Genomic DNA, 26,001 nt, shown 5'->3' on the forward strand with positions numbered 1-26,001 from the left:
TTACTGAAAGTGTATTTTTCATTGTTTTCCAAATACTGTAATTGTGCTCTGACAAGAACAACAGTACTGTTGAGTCTAGAGTCTGTTCCTGTACTGTGGTGCACCATTAGAGGGATTTTGGTTCCACATATTAAAATTCTTTATAGTCTTGGGTTTGTACATGTGGATTTCCATTTCACTGTTGATTTGGAAATATGTTTGGCTTCTTCTCTTATCGAAAACAATACGGGCAAGTTTGAACCTCTTGGCAGAGGCAACCAGGTTTAGTGCATCAGCATACTGGTACTGTAGTTTGCAAAATTCATGAAGACATCAGTCATAACCACATGCTACAGAAGCCCCCAAATAATCAATGATCCAACTCTATGTTTCATAATATCTAGGAAAATGTAGTTAAGATCTCAGGAAGGACTTCTTTTGAAATGATTGCAAACATTTCCATAAAGCCTGTACCCACTTTAATCTCAGATGTTCCTGTTCTTGGCTGATTGGATGCCAATGTCATCATCTACTGTTTTAACCCATCAATCTCAAGGTTCGGCATGTTGTGCATTTTGAGATACTCTTCTGCTCACCACAGTTGTAAAGAGTAGTTATTTGTGATATTGAAGCCTCAAACCAGTCTAGTCATTCTTTTTTGACCATCAAAACTGGTTTTCTTTGAATTTTTCCACAGACTGTTGCCTGGAAACATGGAGACCAGACCACAAATCACATAGAGAAGGTCTATATGGTGATGACTTTTTCATTCTTTTTTTTTAATTTAAGCTACCTGCACATGACAGTCATGAACAAATGTGTCTTTGTGGGACCAAAAGGATCGATGAAGAGTGAGGGATAAACACTGAATGTTATTAGCAGAAGCTCTCAGCAGTAAGCTGAAACAGCTTAATCTATATCCTCTAAATAAAGATCCAAGGTGCAGAATGGTAAACACTAGCTCTACCTGCCTGAAGAGGAAAGAAAAAACAAAAAACAGGACGGAAAACTCAGAGTGGAATTAATCATGTCAAACATGATCAATTGCTTTTGTTTGGGAAAAGACGAACAGTCAAGTGGAAGCAGAATAACACTTTGTTGATGTGTTTTTTTTTTAACGTGGATTCTCAGAACAACAGAAATGAAAAGCTTAAGTTTCTTCTCAAGTACATTCAAAATGGTGTTAGGATAGTTTGTTTGATGTATTGTGTGGAAAGCAATATTTACACCAAATAAGAGCCATTTATTGGGTAGCAAGTCTGCATGAATGCTGTGACTTTAGTAGGTTGATCTAAAGTGAAAAGAATCTGAGCCAATGGAGCCGATGCTCATTTTGTTTACAGGCACAGGAATGTTAAAAATGTTACTTCTTCCCATGCCTCTGTCCCAACCTGGCCTCTAAGTCAAGAGTATACTCCGTAAACCAAATACTTTTCACAGCTCGTGTTAGTCTTTTCTAATTTAATTGATGTCTTACAGAGCTGAGTCTACTTTAGCCCTCAGGGGGAAGCTTACAGGCTTGTGGGAAGGAGGCCATGTTATTAGCCACTACACACGTTCCCGTTGAAGCCTTAATTCTCTTATTGGGCTGCCAGACCTCTTGTCACACATCTCCTGCTGACTCTGTGATGAAAATAAAGAGACAGAGTGAAAACCAGAGCAAGAAATTGGAGGCCAGGGCCAAGCTTCGGTAAAGTGTACTAGACTTGAGTAATGAGATGAAAAGTGGAGATTACTCAGTCTTTGGATTCTCCAGTTCCAGGCTATAAATTCAATAACAAAAAAGAATTCTGCAAAGAAGATTTTATTCAGGACTTAACAATAGGACACCCGATTGGTCCAAATCCATTTTAACAATTGTCTATTGTGTTTTTTTTTTTTAATAAAGACTCAAAACACACTTTTCCAAATTAGCATTTTAATCTGTGCGCTTGTGTTATGCATGTCGCCCCCGCCACCCCCCCCAAACCCCCGCCCCCCATCATTAGTGTTTTATATGCACATGGACCTCTGTGCTTCGGGCTTGACTCTGGACAAGGAGCTCAGATAACGCTCATGAAAAGTTTATAATGTGTATAAAAGTTCAGCTGGGAATTCTCCAGAAATGATGTGAAAGCTGCTTTATTGCAGTAGCAGCAGTGTGGTGCAGCAGATAACCCCAGGGTCCAGAGTTTGATGCTGAGCATTGGTATATATCTATGCAGAGTTTAGCATGTTCTTGCTTTCTTTCTGTGGTTTTCCTGTGGGTAATCCTATTTCTTCCCACTTTCTGAACTAGTTGTTATGTGGGTACAGTAGTTGGATGGTGAATCTTTATCTGGGTGGGTGAGTCTTTGGTGCTGATACGTTATCGATCCTGACGGAAAATGCTACATTACAGCAGTGTTAAAAACAAGCATTTAAAAAGAACATAAATAATACTGTAAAAATAATGTAAAAATGAAAGTGTGAGATTCTCAGGAGGGACCCTTTATCCTACCATCCCATTAACTCATTCAATCTAACCGAGAAAAAGTATAAATGAAACTGAGATCAAAACTTGTGGGTGTCTGTCTCTGGTAGAAAAAAATCTATCAAATAAATAAATAAATAAATATACAGTGGATAGTTTGAGGATTTTCTGAGGATTTTCTGTGCACCGTAGTGTGTTTTTTTTTTTTTTTTTTTTTGAATACCTGTCTGCTTTTCCAGTCTGGCAAATATTTTGGCCTTTCATTCTGACCTTTCTCAATAAGAACGTGTTACTGCCCGCTGAACTACTGCATGCTATATTGTTTTTTTCCCCCCATACTATTTTTACACCAAGTCTAGTTGTGTGTCAAGATTCCAGATCTCATTTTCTGAAATACTCAAACCAGCTCACCAATAACCTTGCCATGGTCAGAGTCAGTCAGATCAATCCCACATTCTGATGCTTCATATGAACTTTAACTGAATTGTTTTTATTTGTGTCTGCATGATTTTGTATGCTTTGTGCTGCTCTCATGTGATTGGTCGATTGAATACCTGCATGAACAGGTTTTCTAATTAAGTAGCCAGTGTATAAATAGATTTCTTAAGTTTATACATTTTTTTTTATCAATAAATCCTTGCATATCAGAACCAATCAGAGATTTTTTTTTTTTTTTTTTTACAGTTTTGTTGCCTGATAACAAAATGGTCACTGCAAGGTATCATTATCACTGTGGGCAGCATGCCAGCATGAGCCATCTCTGTTTGAGAAACAAATCATTAACCTTTGAGCTCGTTCCGGTTTGCAGGCACGTTTAAATGTTATTTGAAGGGAGCGTCGCCACTCCGTCAAACCCGCTGCTGGTGATTAGCCCACCCTTTAACCTTCCAAAGCAATCTGGCCTTTTCATTTGATGAGAGGAAAAGTTGTACATTGGGTGTCTATTGTAATCAAGTACAGAACTAACAAAGCCAATACTTTTTTTAGGGCTTGAGAATCAAAAGGTTTGGGAAGGGTTTCAAATCTGTATTGAGAAACTTGAAAAGCTCAGACAAGACCCTCTCACCTTCCTCTGGTTGGTGGGGCAGACGTACAGGTAACTCAGGACTGTCTTCACTCCCACTTTGTCGTTCATTCTCTCATAGGTGGTGCCATAGTCTGTTGATCTAAGAGACAGAAAAGCAGCGGTTATCATCTTCTGGACAATTATTATTAATGATTTAAATCTTTGGGAATGTGGAAACACAGCTGTTTGGTGGACGACTGACCTAGAGATACTAGATTTTAGCAGACGCCCTTATCCAGAGCGACTTATATATTATCTCATTTTTATACAACTGAGCAATTGAACTCACAACCTTTCGATTGATAGCCCGACACCTTAAACACTAGGCTACCACATCCCAGATACCATTTTGTCTTTCCATTTGTCACCAATTCCCAGTGTATGTACAGTATGCATCCATACATCATGGTCAGAAAATTTTGCATCAACTTTGCATTAATGGGCAAAATTTGACACCTGGAGTTTATTTTTAGATGCATTTATAATCTTTATGTATTATGTATCATATAAAAAAACCATTAAAAATAAAATGTATTTATTTATCTATCTATCTATCTATCTATCTATCTATCTATCTATCTATCTATCTATCTATCTATCTATCTATCTATCTATCTATCTATCTATCTATTTATTTATTTTGTTTGTTTGTTTGTTTATGGCATGTCTGGGTTTGGATAGCTAATATTATTCATTTTATTGGAAGAGCACTGCACAATAACAACACTCCCTTCACTGTGAGATTCACAGAATGCAGATTGATGTGCAGAAATTTCACATCAGTACCGTTAATTAACCTAGATATTTAGTATTTATAGCGAACCAAATGTTAACTATGGAGGGTTTTCTGCAATTACATTTAGAATATCTGGATATTTTACTGATTGTTGGTGGCATTTTTGCCCAGAGCTACTGTTAATTTCCAACCTGAGGGTAAGTATGCATACTGTAGGTCTCTTCCTGGATCGCTCTACACCCAGCCGCAGGGCCACAATGAGTTCTTACTGAATGACCTAATAAGCATTATTTAATTTATATGCTGTCAGATTTGCATTCACCAGAACCAAATTGAACACCTCTGGCAGATGTCAGAGCAAAGTGTTAGACAGCTCTCTCCAGCACTATCATCAAAACACTAATTAAAGGAATATTGTGTGAAAGAATGAGTCTCTCATACAGATCCAGAGATTTGTAGTATCAATGCTAAGTAAGATTGAAGCTATTCTTGACTTAATGTTTGACACCTGAACCAAGAAAAAAGAAACATCATCTTAGTATTTAGTTTGTTTTTGTTTAGTATTTAGAATTCAGTTATTCATGTCTTGCTTTAAGCATTAATAGCTCCAATCTATACCCTATGTGAATGTATTTTTCTCAGCTAATCTCATCACTATTCATAATTATCTCTGTTTTCTTCTCTGTTCCTTCCTTCATGCTAGAAACAGGACATATGCTTGCATGCCGCATCAACTCAATGTTTGATTGAGTTTCTTCCATTCGGTTTCCTTTAAGCGGCTAAGAACTAATCAGACATCCTGTTCTGAAATCTGGGCTTAATTTCAGGCAAAACTTGGAATTTTCACAGTAATAATTAATCTAATAAACTTTTCAAACTTAAAGTAGCTATATGTAATATTTAGGTACTTTTTTTTTGGTTAAATAAACACCCTGATTTGTATTTTGTAAAGTCAATTTTGTTTTTCCCATTAAAGGTAGGGTCCCCGATTTTTGAAAGGTCCCACCCCTGTATTGAAAGCTCTGCCCACACATACATACGTAACCCAGGCAACTGGAAAGAAATGTGTCTTTATCATAGCTGAAAGGAAGAACAATACGATTGCAGATAAACAAACAAGCAAAAATGACATACAAGTGTAATCATGCAAAGGATGGCATATATTAGTTCTGTGAAACAAAGCAAAACCAACATTATTCACCTATTGAGAAGGAAAAAAGCGCCTCGGCGTCTTACTGTAAGTAAAGTTGAATTTCCTGAGTCAATAACTCCTGAGCTAAACACTGTTACTACACAAAACACGGTTGTAGCTGCGTCTCTACATTGAAAAGAGGTGTTATTTGTGTAGTAACAGCGTTTAGCTCAGGAGTTATTGATTCGGGAAACTCCAATCTGTGATGAGGCCAACTTCCTGCTCCTTCAGTTCTCTCCAGCGCTGAAAAGCTGATCCTATATTAACACGTCCTACTTCTTGCCTTATCGTAAGTCTTTCTTCTCTTTCTTTCTTTGTGTTTATCCTCCACGTCAATGTTAAAACCGCCTTCTGCTAATGTCACACATGCGCACTGAACACTCTCTCCACCACATATTGACAAGCCCCGCCCCTTTCTGCTCATTGGCTACATGTTTGTTTTGATTTTTGTTTTGATTTTTGTTTATTATTCGGCCGACTCAGTCTTCTGAGGCATTTCTCAAAAATCTGGGACCCTGCCTTTAATAAAATTAACATACTGTACAAAGCTTTGGTTTTTATGTCTCATGTAGCCTAGTAAATGCCAGTGTTTGTGAAACGCATCCAAAGTCTTAACGGTGAAGTCGTTTTTTTCCTCTTGTTTTAAGTTCTGGCAGTTATAAACATTCACACAGAGTGCAAGTAAATGACTAAAATTAGCTGCACACTGTGTGTAAATTGAGTGTGACTTTTCTTTCATGCCCAATTTACACCGACGGCCGGTCTTCGGAGCGGAAAACAACTGTGTAACAGCAAATAAACCTGAATAATGTAATACCAAAGCGTCTATGAAAACGCATAATCGTTATCAAACAAGTAATTCCAAATTAATTTCCAAATTACAGTCTCATTTATTACTTTTTAGACGATTTCAGACCAAAAAACACATCAGAGCGTTTTAATTCATCTTGAAACATTTCCTTTGTGTTGTCTTTAAATCTAAATACTGAGCAGGCAAATAACCTTTGCTACATTGAGTACTGTATAAAATGCCTCCATGTTATAAAGTTTATGACTTCTGAAGTGAGAAAGATGAAATTTTATACAGTGGGTCTCACACATAACTGAATGAGTCTAGTTTATCTGCACCGTTACAATATATTAATAATTCATGTCTTCCCTTTGACTGAGTTAAAACTAAGGTACTAGGTAATACAAAAACATGTGGAGAGGACTGGGATCAGAAACATGAATAATGTATGAGTTGAAAGCAGCTATTAAACAACACGATCCCACCAGGAATCTATAATTTACTTATATTTAGCCGTCAGTTACTATTAAATCAGATGCTTTGGATGGTGGCAGCTAAGGAAACAGATACAGGAGGGTCTAAATATCGTAGACTATTCTCACGAGCTGGTAGAGCATTAATATTTATTATGATGAATTTCATCTGCTTGATTTCATCTGCTTAATCCATCTATACAATATATATATATATATATATATATATACTGCTTTTTAATATGCAACTATATTATTTATATATACAATATTAACAATAATCAATTAGCACTCATTTATTTTCAGGAAGGACATAATATGGGTCAGTATGAATCTGGAGCCTAGATTGCTGCTTTGGGAAGGTCCTAATCAATATCAATCAGTCGATCAATGCACGCACGCACGCACGCACGCACGCACGCACGCACGCACGCACGCACGCACGCACACACACACACACACACACACACACACACAGGCAATTTAAGCTGCTGGACTTGTACTGTATAATATGTATATAAAATTACAAAAATTAGGTAGGTGAGCAAAAATAGGTGTAGGTGTATTTAATATCTCCCAGTAGACAGTTAACTGAACATTCATTCATTCATTTCTACCGCTTATCCGAACTTCTCGGGTCACGGGGAGCCTGTGCCTATCTCAGGCGTCATCGGGCATCAAGGCAGGATACACCCTGGATGGAGTGCCAACCCATCGCAGGGCACACACACACTTATTAACTGAACAGCAATGAGCAATTTATTAGGTATATGGGTTATGGGTTAGGCGATCAGAAAACAGCAGTCAAGAACAAAATAAGCAAAAAATAAATAATAATAATAATAATAATAATAATAATAATAATAATAATAATAATAATAATAATAAAAGAATCCAAAGAAAATGACAGGACTTGAATACAACCTGCAGTTACTTTGTGCAGATTACAAAACACGCAAGAGTTTAAATATACAAACTAGGGGATTCCTGACAATCGAAGGTATTTATGAAGTATTACTTGACACTGTTGTGGATCAAACACACAAGAACCAACAGAAAAATGAACAGAATGGTACTGTATGAAGTAACGGGGCTGAGGCTGATTTCTTTCTAGTCCAGAGTGTAGATACATCATGGCAGTCATGCCAGGCGGTTACACAGAGCAAGTGTTTTTCAGCCTGCTATGCTGACATATCTGTAGCAACATGATTGATGCTGCGCACATACAGAGTATAGTCATGTGGTTTAATGAATGCGAACAAGATACTTTTTTTTTAATGTGTTTGGAAGGGAATGTTTAAATAGCAAGACTAAGCATAGTCCAAGTACAAAACAACAGTGTGTGTTAGTGTGTAAAATTTTCCCCCACATGTTTTTTAAAATCAGTAAGATGTAATATAATGAATTGCTCTACCATAACAGTTGTAAAGTGTCTCTCATTAACGGAAAAGAAATAAACTCTTGTTTGTTAGTCACTGCCAATTTCTTCCATGGAGCTAACTTTCTCCAAGTCTTTTGAAGCCGCACTGCAACTCGCAATATCACAAGTTGAACGAAGTGAATGTACTTGAAGGACAGCCTTAACTACCCAATTTGCCAAATTTCTGTGATTCACTAGCATAACTAATCAACAGATGGGAAGGGGAAAAAACGTCACCTTTTCCATCTAGAGAGCAAAGCCTATGTAGGGCTCCTAATCATCTGGAGTCAAGCTTGTAATCATCAAGAACAGAACTCTTGACAGCTGCACTACTCACAGGGAAAGTGTACTTTATGAGCCAGTGTATTTGTGAAACAATTGTACTTTCTGTACTATCGTACATCCTGGACTACCATAGTTCCTGTACTGCTGCACTTCCTAAAGTATTGTATTTTTCTGTACTATTGTATGAAGAAGAAATAATAATAATAGTAATAATAATAATAATAATAATAATAATAAGGCCCTTTACATTACATCCCCACTTTCTTTTTTATTATTACGCTATTTCCTTCACATGAACCGTAGCCGTCATGCATTCCAACAAAATGATCCTTTTCATTCTCGAGAGCCCCATGACCCGCAATGATCACTGCGAGCCATCAGAAGCAGGGAAAGTTACTTCCTCTGAATATTAGAGCAAAGCAAAAAAAAAAAAAAAAAGCCATCAAAGAAAGAGGTCCAATCCAATCCAGTGAGGATTCACAGGCATTCAAAATGCACTTTGGATGGAATCAAATCTGCTTTCGTGTCTGGTCTGAGAAATAGGCTCTTGACAGCTTAGTGATAATGCTCAGAATTTCACTAGCACTTTTCACTTAATACTCTGAACTCTGATGCCCTGCCAGTCCCCTCAAAGATTCAGAAGTTCATTGTTTTATTATCCATTTTCATAGCTTTTTGTTAGTTCATTTTCTGTTTTATTGGCTGATGCACGTCAAATGACTGAATTTGTTAACAGGGAATCAGTGTAAACTGGGTGAGACTGAAATAATAGTCATTAAAGTGCTACTGGTGCTGAATAAAATCAAGGCAAAAAAAAACTTTCGATGCGATTTACTATAATAACAATTGATTCACAGCTTGAAAAACACCATTTATCATAAGAACAAGTAGAGAATGTACAGTATATAACCTCCATTGGAAGGCCCAGCAGAAAGACTGTGAGGTTCTAAGCTTTATGAGCATCTTTCTTGCTTTCTCCTAAGGGCAAACGGTTTAATAGCTTCCTATTTTACTTCTAAATCAAATTAATTGGTATTTAATGGTATTAATTGGGTATGTTGTAACAATAAAGAAAAGATTTGATCGTCTTCCCTGAGACAGAACATGAGGAATAAAATTCAGGGCATATTTCCTTGTTATTGACCAGATCTCCTTCATCACTAGTCAAAATGATGAAACTGAGTCTCTGAAGTCTGCAGACAAGAATATCTGTGCATCTCATTAAGCCTTTTTTTTTTTTTTTTACCCAGATGGAAAAAAGTTCCACAAGACTCTTTTGCTCTAGTTGTTGCACTATGCTTCATGGTCTCTTCTACATTGCTTTTGATATACAAGTTTCTTATCTGAGACATCATTTCTTATAAAACTTTTTTTCTCACTGAAGCATTAACTTGGCATCCAGATGTTGGGGAAAGGATTAGACAAGATTTTATTTATCTCCCTTAAGCAAATGATCTTTATGATGCAGACGCTTGTTTGTGTCTTCCACTGCATTTTCGTACTCTGAAATGCGTTTCGTTTAGACGGCTTGAACATCACATCTTCGCAATATCCTTTTAGAGGCCGAACTAAAATTACATGTCTGTCAAAGTGGCAGTGCAGGGACTTAGTCATTTCAGATGCTATCTTCAGTACGAAGTTCCAAAATACACTCTTCTACCATAACCGTATATTCTTCCACTAGAATATTTAGGGTTGCCTATAGTAGTTAATTTGTATGATTTTGGACACTGATTTGAACAAATACTGCATATGGGCTGTTCGTTCTTTCTCCAAGCTCAAGGACAGCTTGGAGAAAGAAACCTGTGATGTTCTAGCTTTCTATGTTCTTGTTAATATTCTTGTGAGTCACTTTTTCTTTTCTTTTTTTTTTTTTGCACAGTATTTTCTGGAACGCTTGCAGCCTACATGTTCTGAGAAACTAAAACAAAACATTTTCATATGATTTAAACAGATTTAAAACATTTGTTTATGCCACTTAACATGTTTAAACATGTGCCTTCATGTCCTTCAGCTGAACCTCACTCTGGTCCAGGTTTTGACCCAGAAGTAAAACCTGAAAAATCTGACAATATTCCAGCCAGACTAAGAGGCTAATGACAATGGGAAGCCCAATACATGCCAACCTGCCTACATCCCCGCCAAGGCTACAATTTATCAGTCTCCTACAATGTGTCCTTCTTGCCATTCAGGCTTCTCCAGCCATTCAGTTCCAGTCTGGTTGGAAAGGTCCACAGGGAACTGAATGCCATTGTCCTAATTTCATGTTTATACACCTGCTACTGTGTTCTGATGAGATTTGGAGAAATGTATTTGGGGTACACAGATGAATGGTGGGGGAAATGACTATTATTTAGAGATTTGAAAAATCCAACAAATATCAAATATTTAATGCAGTGTTCGTGTTCTTCTGCCTGTTTTTTTTTTTTTATTAAAAGAAGCATTGAGTGTGTAATTCTGTCAAATTTCTTATATATATATAGTGACTCCTTCACAGGAGAGAGAATGCCGGCACCTGTATCACCCCAAGAAGTTAACTCTTTTCTAATTCTTGGTTTTCTTCTGGTTTTATTTTGCTAGCTCATTCATGCTGAGAGCCCCTTTTTGTTGCCTGACTGCTGAAAGCTTATCTTTCTGTTTTGGAATAAAGCTCCTTTGTTCGTCATTGAACACTCCACTAACGTCTCCGTGTCTGTGTTCAGCCCTCCGCAGTATCAAGGTGCAACTATATTATATGTTATGAATAAAATATATACAAACAACCCTTTTGAGCTGTAAACATAGCAGACAAGTGCTAGGTCAGCAGCCAAGGACATGTCTTCTTTACAGAAGAGCGCACTAAATGAAAACAAAATAAATACATTAAAAATCAATGGCACTTTTTTAAGCTTTATGAAAATTAAATGTCTGATTAAATAGCTGACACATAATGCATATATTAAGTCTCCATGACCACAATCTTAAATGCTTCTGAATAATGATGGTAGAAAAGATATTGTTAATAGATACTGTTAATATATACCATCTATACCTACAGATCCTATAAATAGGTCAATTTACAGTTTAAAAAGTCTAAATAAATATATCTATCCTATGTATTAGGATACAATTAGAGGATGAGGTTGTACCTTATTGTTCCATAACCTAGAAACCTTGGGGAAATTATTGTGATAATATATTTGGCCACATTGACCAGCTCTAAACTTATAAATAAATATAGGGACATAACTACAGTATCATGAGTTTTGTATAACCTTCATTATGTTAAGATTGGAAAGTCAAAAACAACTTATTATTATATTGGCTTTTGGTCTATTAACGTTTTGTCAGCGATGCGGGGCAAAAAAACAGACCCAAATGCAGGATAGCTAAAATAAACTGAATTCATTACTAAAAACAAAAAACAAGGATGCAGACTATACTAGACATGACAAAAAACGACACGAGACGACAAGGATTCCGCACCGTCATAGGCCACGTGGCACAGGTAAATACACATGACAATTAGACATCATGAACAGGTGTGCAGAGGCGGGGAGGAAGAGACAAGGGCGGGGCAGACACGTGAACACAGAACATAAACAAACGCACATGGCCAAATGTCCGGTCTGTATGCTGACAGTACCCCCCCCCTTCAGGTGCAGCTCTTGATGCGCCAATCCTGTATCAAACCATATCCGAGGGGACCAAAATCCCGACGAGATCCAGGAGGGGGGAGCAAGGCACACGGTGAGGCAGGTGGGGGGAGCAAGGCACACGGCGAGGGTAGTGGGGGAGCGAGACACACGGCGGCACAGCCAAACAAAGTCCACAGCCGTGCAGAAGTGCCGAGCGATGTCCACAGCCGAGCAAAAGGGCCGAGCGACGTCCACAGCCAAGCTGAAGGGACGAGCACAACCCCCGACACACCACAACCAGACCCACGTCTCGAAAACCAGAATGGGAGGGAAAGTGGGAAAAATCCTCCGCCATGGAGCAAAGAAAATAAAATATACTCCCACAGAGCTGGTCCAGGCTGACGCGATCCTGCTGGGTCTTTAAATGGCGGAATCCTTCTGTCAACAACAAACGCACATGGCCAAAGTCCGGACTGGATCCTGACACGTTCACTGATGAGCTCAACATCCAAAGACAATCAATTATGAATATTTTACATCAAAAGCATTCATTATAATTTATTGAGATAAAGGGAAAGGTTAGATATTCCATTCCAGTATATATAATTTGCCACTAGCTGCTTAAAAATACTTTTTTTTCAAAATGGAATATCTTTTCAAAATGCTCTGCCATGAACTTTCTTTTAAATAACTCTCACAGTGTTCAAAAGCTTGTCTTTTATTCTGTCAGAAATCTGTGTACAGAAGTGTCAACATTGTGAACAAGAGAATCCAAACGGGCAGAGAGCAAAACAAGACAGCTCCATGCTAACAGAGGATAAACAAGCCACTGACAAGAGTGCATATCGCAACCATCCTAATACTACTATACTTTACTTAGATTTAACCATAATTACATCAGTATTCCTATCACAGTAAACGTGCAAACTGGCAGTGGATAATAAATATGAAGAATCTTGAGAATCTAGAATCTTATTCTATTAATGTTTAGAGCAGTGCAATGGGAAAGTATTATCTCCCGTCACACACAGGTGAGCTGTTGTACAATGTTTTGTCAGTGGTAAGAATGAACTCCTGTAACATTTTAATGTAACAATACAGTACATCTGAATGAATCTTTTAGGGAATCAGCGCAGCTGACTCTGTAGTCTGCTGTAGAGTGGGTGAGATGGATTGTCCATGATGAAGAGCAGCTTGTTCAGTGACCACCTCTTCCTCATTGACTCAAAAGTCTCCAGTGGATAGATTAGCTTGTTAATCCTGCTGGAATCCCTGGCGTTGTTGTTGTATACACACACACACACACACACACACACACACACACACACAACACATACGCAACACATACACCCCACAGACCACAACATCTCCAGCATCTTGTTGCAAACATTGCAAGATTTTGGTTTCCTCAGAAAATGTACACAGTGTCAGTGTTGGTCCTCCAATCCAATGTACACTCAAATACTTGTAGTTATCAACACTTCCATCCTCCTCATCCATGATGGTTAATCAAGTCAAGTCAAGAAGCTTTTATTGTCATTTCCTGAAAACAAAACAAAGACACAGCAGTTACTAAACACTCGCTGTGTAGTGCGTTCGAGTCGGATGTAGTCCAGTTTATTGTCCATGGAGAAAACATTCAAAAATAGAATAGACAGGAGAGCCGGCCGACTTGGGTTTGTTTTTAGCCTAGCACGGACATCCGCCGCACTTCCGCTTTCTCGTGAACTGCTTTCGGCATCCCATCTCCTGGTCTCTGCAGCAAGCTGAGATCACAAAGCCTTTCCAACACATCATCGTGCAGGTTGTTGCACGATTTCTGTATTGTATTAATTTCTGGCGGCCGTATACATGAACACCGCTGTCTCTGGTGTCCATGAACTTGCAATAGTCAAGCTAAAAAATGTAAATAGCTCCATGTTGTATCATGCTACTGCTGCACCGCCATCTTAGCATGTAGATATGTAGAGGTTATGGGCTCAATCAAAGTTTTGTTGTCTCAAAGTCCTCCATCATCTCCTTTATCACATAAGGGCCAGTTTATTCCTTATTCCACAAAGTTATCCAGTATTCCCCTGTACACTGACTCTATCCCTGCCCACCCCACCACTGCAGAGATGTCGGAAAACTAGGAGAAAAAAATAGGGCCAAATGCATTATTCCTGCCCTTTCCCTTTTAATGATTTTTATTTGTGTTTATACTGACTGCTGCTTTAGCGAGGGAAGAAAAAAACAGAAAAGGATATTTTTACTTTTCAGGAGACTCTCATATTGATGTACTCAGGAGTCAGAACCAGCAAACTATAGATATTGGCACTAGAGAAACACAGGGTGGAACCAGCAGGGACAGAGTTTGAGGTGGAAAAAGATATTGATGGAAAGAGGTGTTGGTGAGAAGTACACACTATCACATTTTTACGGGTTTTTGTGAAGAAAACAGATGGCAGATTCTACAGAAAGGACATCATAGAGAGCCACAATGCATGAACACACTCAGCTAGCTCTTTCAACCTCCCACACATTTGGAAACCTTTTTTTTTGTTATCTCACCTTGTACAAGAAAGATCCAAATATCAAATAGGGAAAACTATTTTAAGAAGTTCTTTAAAGAGTCTTTAAAAAAATCTCAAATTTTCTTTTCTTTGTTATTTGTTCAATTCAAACTAAAACAATTGACAAAAACCTAAAAATATGAGTATGCTGGATAACAGCAGGGCACAAAAGTTCTCTGACAATCATAATGCTGTGCGTATGTGCATAATCTGTGATCTACTCACACATACACACACTGTCCCAGTGATGAGGGTCGAAAAGATCGTCTAGGGCAGAACAGTGGAACTTCCAGTCTAATATATGATGCCTATTTCACTGATTAGAGCAGCAGGGTGCAGTGCGGGTTAATCAGATACTGAGCTCTTGGCGCTGACCCAATCAAACATATGCTTATATGCTCATCTGGTTGAATGTCTGGGGTTTGAGGAGTACTGTAAAAGAGGAAATGTAGGGTGAGAAATATAGGAAGAGAAAAGTAATGATAGGAGATGAGCAAGAGAAAGAGGTCATAGATAAGATTATGTTTGTTTAAACCACCACAGGAGGCAGATAACACAACTAAAAAAAAAATAATAATCAAAAGGCTTTAAATAATAAAAAAAAGAGATAAATTGCACTTTGGGAATTACATGCAATTATTAACAACCACTAAAAATCTGCAAATGTTAATCTGCAGCTACCTTAAAATATATTAGTTGTGTCATACAAACATTTAGACATCCAAGTTGTTGTCAGTCCAAAATGGACTCATTCCTACATTTTAGGCAGGTCAAGAATTGTCATTACAATACTTCAAACCTTGTACTAACTCTTACCAACCACAAGCTTACTGAAAATCTGAAAATGAACCTAATTAATGCTTTAAAAAGCAGAGGGAGGCTGTGAAAAGCTATCAAAGCACTTCCAGTTTTCATGGGATGAAGTGTCATTAAGAACTGGCAGCTAATGAGTGGAAGTCAAGCCAAGATCTGAAAGAAGAAGAAAATGTCCAGAAATAACTGTTCGTGTGAAGGGCAAAAATGCAAATCGTACCCCATATACTTCTAAGGACCTGTATGGAGTTTTAGCTGACCTAGGAGTGGGTCAGATTACATGCATCTTTAAGAATGCAGCAGCATTGTTGTAATCATAATCTACATGGAAGAGTCATCAGAAGGAATCATTAGCTTCACCCTAATAACAAGTGTGAACATGAGATTTATGCCAAACAACATCTAGATCAGACAGAAGCATGTGGAAGTGCTATAGACTGATGAAGTAAAAACAGTACACTTTAGCTGCAATCAGATATCTTTGTAGAAATAATGGAGCAGCATTTGATGAAGAGAACAACTCTGCCAACTCTTAAGCAAGAATAGAAAGGCTTTATTCCTTAGTATGCTGACATTACACACACAACATTCTCATATCCAAATAAAATATTAATATATTCACATTTATATTCCCAAAGCCCACATAAAACCATTATCTTTCTGTCTTAAAGTGTCTGCGCTTAGATAACAGACATGAGGCTGAAAGTTTCATGAGGGCTATACAAATCTATTCTGTGATGAAGCTACTAAAGCATCTAGAGGTGAGACAGATAAGACGTGTAGATAGTGAAAGACGAAGTGGGAAAAGATGCATCTCTGACCATGATGTGTAAAGTAAAGGTGGACAACTATAACTTTTAATGACTATCCTCTGGCATAGCTTATCTCAGCAAGGACAGAAACATTGTACACACTGTCAGCTGTTATCGTTCCTGTTTCCAGCTACAGCAGCTACACCGAGCGCTTTTGGTGTATCTTATGCATGCAGTAAGGCGCTGAAGTAATTTCACACTCGTACACACATAAGAAAAAAAATAAAAATTGAAGATAAAAACACATGTACATCGCATACACATGCTCAGACATGAACCACACAATGCAGAGTGTGAAGAAAATACAAAATACAAGAAGCTATGTGTAGTATAACTGTCTGCAAGTGTTAGTGGTACGTTCTGCAGCTAGATCAAGCTTTAAGCTTTCTAATTAGATAAACCATCATGACATCATCACAGAGACTACTATAGAATTATACTACGGAGAGCAAGAAAAAAACAACATGCTATTTCTTTAATTCTGTATAATGTACTCCTATACAGTCACATCACCTATCTTTACAAATATGAAAAGCAATGTCACATATTACCTAAAACACACACACACACACACATCAAAGCTGGCAGCACACACTCATGAGCAGTATCATTTCTAATAACTGAACTCATTGAAGCATCGTTGAAAATGACTTTGGAGAATTGACACATTAAAGGATAGTAGGTTGGATTGTGAAGGTGTTGGGAGGAGAAGAAAGCAAGGCTCCATTGTGTTTGAGCAGGAGACAATGTGAGAGCGTGAAAGTAACACAGATAGACACTGATTCTCACACATTTACACAATGATCCCTATATGCCGTCTTTCTGTTTTCCCTCACCCATGAGATGACCGCATGAAATGAGAAACGGGTGCCGAGAGAGAAAAGATGAAATGCTCATTCTGAAAGGGAAACAACTGAAACAGGTTTGTTTGTAGTGCATGAGCAGTAGCTAGAGTATGTGTCAGTGTAGAGAGATGTTCAGGCTGACTGCACTTTCAGGACAAATGCAGTGACCAGTTCAGTGCACTGCAAACACTGAACATAGAAATAGCAACAGAAAAGAAAAATGGAGGACAACACAGGGAAATTAAGAGAAAGTACAATATGTACAGTACCACTTGTGTAGTAATATGTGTAGTAATGGTGTAGTAATTGTGTGGTAATATGTGTTCAGGAAACAGTGTCTATTTAGAAAAAAAAAAAACAAGAGCTTTCTCATGTGAAAATTGGGTATGAATTAATTCGGAAAAAAATGCTACAAACTAAGACTATTAAACAAAACAATTTCAAAATTAAACATTACTTTTCAATGCAGAAATTAGCAAAGCAAGATTGCATAGTGAATAAATAATGGTAGTAGACAGTAAGATAACATGGCAGACAGACAAACATAGCTCCAAGCTAAATGCGGCTATTGTGTTAAACCATGCTATTTTGATAAACAAAGCAATTTCCCACAAACCCACAAACTAATCTTACTTGACACTACATGTACATCCGAATATCAATATCATTGCCTAAGAATTTAATTCAAGTTCAAGGTGATGTAAACAATGCTAACAGTACCTTAAACTGTAATCTTACATAGCCAGTAGAGTAGTTAACCCACACCTTAAATTACACCTTGACACGATGCTAACAGTACCTTAAACTGTAATCTTACATAGCCAGTAGAGTAGTTAACCCACACCTTAAATTACACCTTGACACGATGCTAACAGTACCTTAAACTGTAATCTTACATAGCCAGTAGAGCAGCTAATCCACACCTTAAATTACACCTTGACATGATGCTAACAGTACCTTAAACTGTAATCTTACATAGCCAGTAGAGCAGCTAATCCACACCTTAAATTACACCTTGACACGATGCTAACAGTACCTTAAACTGTAATCTTACATAGCCAGTAGAGCAGCTAATCCACACCTTAAATTACACCTTGACATGATGCTAACAGTACCTTAAACTGTAATCTTACATAGCCAGTAGAGCAGCTAATCCACACCTTAAATTACACCTTGACATGATGCTAACAGTACCTTACACTGTAATCTTACATAGCCAGTAGAGCAGCTAATCCACACCTTAAATTACACCTTGATACATGCCTTTTAATGAAATATTCATGATGTGATCGATGATTTTGGTTCTAATTTGTTGGATGGTGTTGTATATATTATAGCTATACACCATCAGATTGCTACGTAATTCAGGATGGCTTTTTAATTCCAAATTAAGTTTTCACTTGCAAAAACATACTTTAAAAGGAAAAAGAAACAGAGAAAATGGCCTGACTAAATGGATAATCCCATTTAACAATAGTTACACGGTCCATCTTTAGAGATTATATATTGACGAGCCCTCTTTAGCATTCCTGCACATGCTCTTGATGGTTATGAAAATCAGCTATCCCTTAAATGAATTCCTAACCAAAAATAAAAGGATAAAACTTTAAGGCCCCTTCAAGGCGCTATTACTCTTGCATGAGCACAGGGAGCTTTTTAGGTCAGTCTCTAGACAGACAATGGCAACACAAGCAAGCAAACCAGCTGACCATGGTTGACTGTGGCCTGAAATCATGACTCACACTGCGCTCACCTCGGGACCTTCTCCTGTCTCTTGCAGCATGACAAATTCATGCAGCTGATGACGGGATGGAAGGATGGAAAGATGAGCTGTCGTCTCAACCGTGATGGAGTACTACATGGTTTGGGACAGGTTAGGCGCCTTTCGGGCTGCCTATGGATCGGGTTAAGTGTCTTCTGCTCCAATGCAGGCTCACAGAACGGACAGAATGGTAGTGTGTGAATTATTGAAAGCTCGGGGATGTGGAGAGAGGCAAATAGATGAGGAGAGGGAAGGAGGGAGCAAGGAAGGATACGGACAGTTGTCCCAGCATGTTGCAGACATACTTCCGGGCCATCTGTGCGGGAGTTGTTCCCTCAGGAGAGGAGCATCAGATACAAGGTGACATCTGAGTGATATACAAGATGAAGGATTCATTTTTTGTCCTAAATCTGCTTGATTGATGAACAGTATGTCCTGTCCTGTCTGCTTAATCAAATCTTTTCTCCAACTATCTGTATATATTTGCATCTAATCTATATACTGTATCCATCACATCTGTATTACGTATTATGGCGAAATGATTTACGCAAATAAATAAATAAATAAATAAATAAATAAATAAATAAATTCTCCCACATTTTCTCTCTAATTTGGTCACATGGCCAGACCAAGGATATTAAAATGATGCCAGCTTAATATACTGTACTATTTCTCTGCACTGTTGCTTATGCTTCATCACATGGCAGTGTAACCCACTCAGAGGCAAGCTCTATTGGCCCTCTTCAACATACATGACTTCATGATTGACAGACAAAAGACAGTATGCTATCTTTCCCATCCAGCCAATTCTGCAGAAATGGCTCCTGATGCGGCCTGTGGCATTGTCAGGATTCAAACTCCAATTTTCCCAGACTGAATGTACATCGCCTGCTACATCATTGCCCAGTTTCTCTCTGGCTGATCATCTCTTGGTAGGCCAACAAAGGGAAGAAGGCTCACTGTGTCTTATCAGTGGAAAACAGAATTTGACTATGGGCTTCCCACCTTGATGCAGTGACACAATCTAAACAGTTCTAAGAAGGAAAAAAAAAATGGGCGCTTATATAAGCTAGGCGTCACATCCGGTCCCACTGCTAAACCAGGAGCCTGTTTTTCACAACGATTCTCTTGCCAAGTTAGATTTAATTGAGTATTAAGCTCATGCTTATACTGTATCCACTAGTCTAGGATTTGTAACACTAGTGCTTATGGTGTCTGGTGTCTTTGGATATAAAATGTTCCATTATTTTTTTTTTTTACTGCTTTGCTCATAAATGTTAATTGGTGGGAAACTTACATTTGAGTGGATTTCCCATTCAATTAACCAGTTATTTGTCTATATTTAGTGTTCTTAAATATATGGCTTATTGGCAACCCACAGGGAAATAATGTGCCTTGCTAAGCTAGAAACAATAAAATAGATCACAATTATTAATACTGGTTAACTGATTCTATTATCTTCCAATCTGTTGGAATATAAAACAAATAAATTGACAATTTTACAATTTTGAACATTGAATTAATTTTTTTCTAGATAGATTAAACTGCAGTAACAAAATGCTCTTTTTATTTCCATTTTTTAACACTTATTATCAGTTAAATACTGTACATAAAACTTTGCAATTGTGAAGCCCCACCCACATGGCATATATCATGTCATGGTCAGTTACTTCTGGATTTATCAATTTTGCTGTTGCACAAATTTACTCATATTTTTTTTTCAACATTGGTGAATTGCATAGGTCTTCACTGGTTGAGTTTAAATATAGAATCCAGTGCTTGCAATTTCACCAATTCACATAAAATGCAAAAAACTACAAGCAGTAGTAGTGTCACTAAGATATGCAAGTTGATTTTCTAGACTGGAAACATGTGGTCATTTTTTTAACCCTTTTTATCAAAATCTTTTTATTTTCTAGACAGGTGCCAGCACATTTTATACCTTAATGTCCTTTTTTAAGAAGAAATTGCTAATAGTGATTTTATACTAAAAAAAAATTACCCCAAAGATTTACAACAACAAATGGTAATTTCTTGTTTGAAAGAAATGATATTCCATCCAACTGCTTTTTTATTGGGGGCAGTGATGGCTCAAGTGGTTAAGGCTCTGGGTTGTTGATCAGAGGATCGAGGTCTAAGCAAGAGCACTGCCAAGCTGCCACTGTTGGGCCCTTGAGCAAGACCCTTATGCAAAGAAAATAATTCTGCTGTAATGTATATGTGATACTAATAAAGGCTTCGATTTGTGCAAATCTTCCAGCACTTGTACTGTACTTGTACTTGTAAGAACATCAGCAATCAACTAACAAGAACTGATAAAGTGACCAGGTTCACCTGTACTGTAGTGTCTTGCTTTCGATTCATATTTATTCTGTTATAAATCACCTACAAACAACGCATCCACATCCAAAGGGATGAATTTAATAGCCAGCCTCACATCGTGATTGACGCCAACTTTTAAGTCGAATTGAACATTTTGTTGCCGCTCGGCTTCCGCATGGTGACAGTGGAGCGGTGACAAAGGAGATTTCCCTGAAAGAACCTGACTTCCATCTTTTTTCTCTTTCTCTTTTCCCCTTCCAGTAATCTGAAGCTTTCTCCCTGAACAGTTGGCTGCCATAACCATTTCACTAAACTTTTAACTTGCATAGCTTCCGCACTCATGAGGAAAAATTCTGACAAGGATTTGAGAAGTTTTCTTTCTCTGTTGTGGCAGTCCTTTTTTTTTGAGTGAGTGAGTGAGTGCGTGAAAGAGAAAAAAAAAACTTTTACAATCTCTTCATTGAAATGTAGAAAGACTCTTTCCTCAAGAGGCATACTGCAATCAAGTAAGTGATCAGGGGTTCAGGTAGTGAAACACAAAGGTCTTAGCATGAAATGGAATACCAACAATGACTTGGAAATTGTAAGTGCCCTAAGTAGGCACCCTATCGAACACCAATTCCAATTACATACCCCATCACAGATAACCCACGATTCATTAGCAACAAATTGCTGCTACTATTTAATTTCACTCAAATTATTTGCTTAAAGTACATTATCCTGTCATTTTGTCATATTTTCTCTGACATATGTAAATAATTAGGCACAGGCTCCCCGTGACCCGAGAAGTTCGGATAAAGCGGTAGAAAATGAATGAATGAATATGTAAATAATTTGAACCTTGGAATAACATTTTTGAAAGTGACTTTCTTTATCATTTTTTTTTATAATTTGACGTTTCCGTACTTATAGGTATCCACCGTGTCTTATTTTTTAATAGGACTAGACTTCTTCTAAGTACTAGACTGCTTCTTATTCTAAGCTGCTCTGCATGAATTGATATCTTCATAAATAAATAAATAAATAAATAAATAAATAAATAAATAAATAAATAAATAAAAAATTTGGCTGACCAGCTACAGATTCTGTAAAGGGATAAGAATCTTGATATTGTTTTCCCAGATGAATAAAGTTTAAATATGATATCTATAAACTGAAAAGACATTTTGTATTCAGCCGTGAAATTTAACATTTCTTTGCATACTAAAGATAAAATTAATTAAAGCAGTGCTACTGGGATCTAGGAGGCGAGTGTGTATGCTGGTAAAGAGGTACTGTATCTAGACGCAATCATCTAAAACTGCTTACGATTTACAGAGAAAAATAAGACCTGCCTTGAGCTAAGCAGTTGAGTTAAGACAGAAGTGGTCAAAACGCAAGCTGACAGACTCGATATGGGCAAAAACATGAGCACAATTCACAGAGACAGGCAAGAGTCAAAACTGGAGAACTATAAAAACAGATTTGACGCAAGAAGAAAACAGGGAAACACACCTAGTGAAGTAGAAACTAGAATGCAGCTCTGAAGTGCTGGAAGCCTTTGTATATTTCATGGAAGAACAAGTGAAAAATTCATTAATGAGACAAATTAAAACTCCAGTGTGTTAACCAGATTACGTGTGATGGATAAACAGTGGTAACATGCTTGTTTAAAGGATGCAATTACGTCATGACACAAAGAAATACAAAAACAAATAAATTGCAAAATATAAAAAATGCTGGATCAAGTCATATTTTACAAGCTGCTGTTTTTACCAGACGGCAAAAAAATTGAACTTGCGTCTGTTTTTTTGTGTCCCTTTCTAACAATGAATTTCTTTTCTCACAGTAGTGTGTAATGGCTCATATGAAAGTAGACGGCCATACGTATTTCTATTGCTACCTAGCCTACCAGAAGCAATATATTCATAGAAAAATGGATTTTATTTCTTTCCCACACTAATGTTTCTACCTTCAGAGTAAATGGTGATATCAAACCCATTTCTGCTCTCCCCAAAATGCTTGTTCAGAAACATTCAGAATGTATGGAAGCCTGTTCCCACCTTGTTTTGAAAAATAGTAAAATACTTTATTTATCAGAATCCTGACTTATATCTTTGCAATTCTTGTATTTTTCCTCAGAAACGCACCATATATTTCATCATTCTGATGTAATTTCTCCCAGTTAATTGGAGGACTCGCACAACATAAAGCTAAGTCTCCGGAAATAAAGTCACAATTCTGAGAAATAAAGTCACAATTCTGAGAAATAAAGTCACAATTGTGAAATTTAAAGTCACAATTATTTGAGATAAAGTCACAATTCTGAGATATAAAGTCAGAATTCTGAAATTGAAAGTCACAATTATTTGAGATAAAGTCACAATTCTGAGATATAAAGTCACAATTCTGAAATTGAAAGTCACAATTATTTGAGATAAAGTCACAATTCTGAGATATAAAGTCACAATTCTGAAATTGAAAGTCACAATTCAGAGAAATACAGTCACACTAATCTTGTATTATTGTTTAAAACAATGCAAAAACAAGTTCCATAAGAATGTGATGGTGTTTAGCTGAACAACTAAAATTCTGTGTAAGGTTAACCTAAGAAAGGTACAGATATTTTATTCTAAAATACAATAGTGAAACTTTTTTTTTTAACATACTTGCGGCATAAAATAATACAAATTCAAAATGTCAATCAAAAGGTTTAAGCTATAAACCATATTGTAGAATGAAAACAAATTCATAGTCATTTCGCAATCATTCCATTTGTAAAATATTTGCAAGTTTTGAACAATGTTCAAAATGTTTAAAAATAAAACACACAGAATTTTAAAATGATTATCGTGATGACTTCCATCTCACACACCCGATAGAATTATTACCTAAAACACAAACACACGCTGTCCTTCCTCACTGCCCTGCCCGGTAGTTTGATGAGGTTTTTTTTTTATCATGAATGTAGGTAAAACAAAACGTGTATCTCTTGACAGCCTTTGGATTGAAAATGTCTTGCAATTTCCATACCTCCTTCCTCATCGAGCATCTGATGAAGTTCGCCATTTATGTTGTGACAGGAGCTAAATTAGAGGGCTCTATCACACAATGGGAAGCCGCACACAACTTTAATTAAAAAGGTAGCAATTTAAGAAGTGTTAAATGGAGCTTGGCTAAATAACAAAATGGGTGAATTGCATAATGTGGTCTGAAGGGATTACAGGAGGGATTGAGAAGGATGAAGGTCTGTGTTTTATAAACCATAGTTGTAATTTTGTATAGGTTTTTGTTTACGGTGATGGTGGTGTTTTTGGTGTGTTTTTTCTTTTCCTATATAAAAAAAAATTGCAATTCCTTTCCATTAGCACACAACATCCACAGCTAAACCTAGTGATTACACAGCCTTGCCTTGCCTTGCCTTGCCTTGCCTGTCACATTGGAACTACACTTCACGTGACAAATGGCAGTTATTTAAACGCAAATTCACATTGGATTACAGCATTTTACTGTCATTTCACTGAGAAAAGCAGACATAAAATCAGTCAGGGTGCACTGGCCATTGATGATCTAATACAAGTCAGTGTGTTATTTCTGACACTATTGAGCTGTTTTTGAGTCAATCATGCACAAAACATTAACACTAGAATGCAAATAATAATAATAGTAGCAAAAATTGTCGATCAAGTGCAAGCTGAGCACCAATAAATGACAAGAAAGTCATGTTCCAAATGAAAAATGAAAGCGTCTCGGGGGAAATCTAGTGTCACTTTTTTTTTCTCTCCCTCACACTCGCTTGCAGGTGAATTTTAAGTCCTCGAAAAGGTCACAGACATCAGGTAAGTCCTGTTCTAAAAGGCCCTGGTGCTGTTCTATGCGTTGACCTGTGAAATATCAAGGCAGCCGGCATGGCTGAAACGATGCGACTTGAAAGGCTTTCAGCAGTTGCCTCTGGACGACCCCAATGGGAGAAAGCCAGCAACGTGGATGGAAATCACAGTAGTTCACAGAGTGTGTGTGTGTGTGTGTGTGTGTGTGTGTGTGTGTGTGTGTGTGTGTGTGTGTGTGTGTGTGTGTGTGTGTGTGTGTGTGTGTGTGTGTGTCTGTGATGTTATCTTGTGTAATAAATGAAAGAAAGGTTTAAAATATGTTATTCTCTGCCCTTTATCTACAGTATATAACTTATCTATATACATATTTGCATTTGCATTAATTTTTTTTATTGTAACATTATTTTTAGGTCTCATATGTTCAGTAATTGTATTATTATAAAGAAAGATTCTAGACAATATTTATCAAAAAGTGTGAGTGCAAATAAGGGATATGAGTAATTAGGAATTAATAATTTTGTTCATTAAATTATGAATTTGTTTTCTTTTTTTTCTCATAATCTTTTTCCTTAAATTCATTAATTAAAAAATCTTTTGAAAATGATATCCTCAGAATAAAAATAACACAAATATTTTTTGCCTTCAAGTCTCATATCATTAAAAAAAGCTTCTTTTTCACCTGAAAAAAGTTTAATGAAATAAGCCGACTCTAAAGCTCGCTGCAGCTGTTGATCGTCGTCGTGACCCTGAGCACTGAAGGACTTTCCCCCCAGATGAAAATCATAAAGACTTTCTCAAACCACGTTCCGCCTTTCAGCATCTTGGTAAAGAATACTGTTCCGTTTAATAGAATTCTGTAATCTGACTGCAATACCAACGTGCCACTGATGCGAAGCTGTATCATAATCAGCACAATGATCCGGAAAGTACAATATCGAACAGCAGAAATTGTACTTCCAGTGAAGCACATCTAAATATTTCAATCAAAATTCTGTCCGGACTAAAAAAACAGGCTTTGGGTGTAGATCATGTGTCTAATGTTGTATTGAATACTTATACGGATATTAAGACACAAA

General features: G+C 37.2%; 1 protein-coding gene across 1 annotated transcript in view; it reads right to left on the reverse strand.

Moving 5' to 3' along the window:
- The window catches only part of sorcs3 (sortilin related VPS10 domain containing receptor 3), a 239,359-nt gene that overhangs the window by 90,223 nt on the left and 123,135 nt on the right, over nucleotides 1-26,001 (reverse strand). Inside the window, exon 3 of the mRNA XM_047803498.1 lies at nucleotides 3,498-3,597. Within this exon, the coding sequence (XP_047659454.1) occupies nucleotides 3,498-3,597 (100 nt within the window). The remainder of the gene's footprint in view (nucleotides 1-3,497; nucleotides 3,598-26,001) is intronic.

This window comes from Tachysurus fulvidraco, chromosome 18 (assembly GCF_022655615.1).
Source record: "Tachysurus fulvidraco isolate hzauxx_2018 chromosome 18, HZAU_PFXX_2.0, whole genome shotgun sequence".
NCBI lineage: Eukaryota > Metazoa > Chordata > Actinopteri > Siluriformes > Bagridae > Tachysurus > Tachysurus fulvidraco.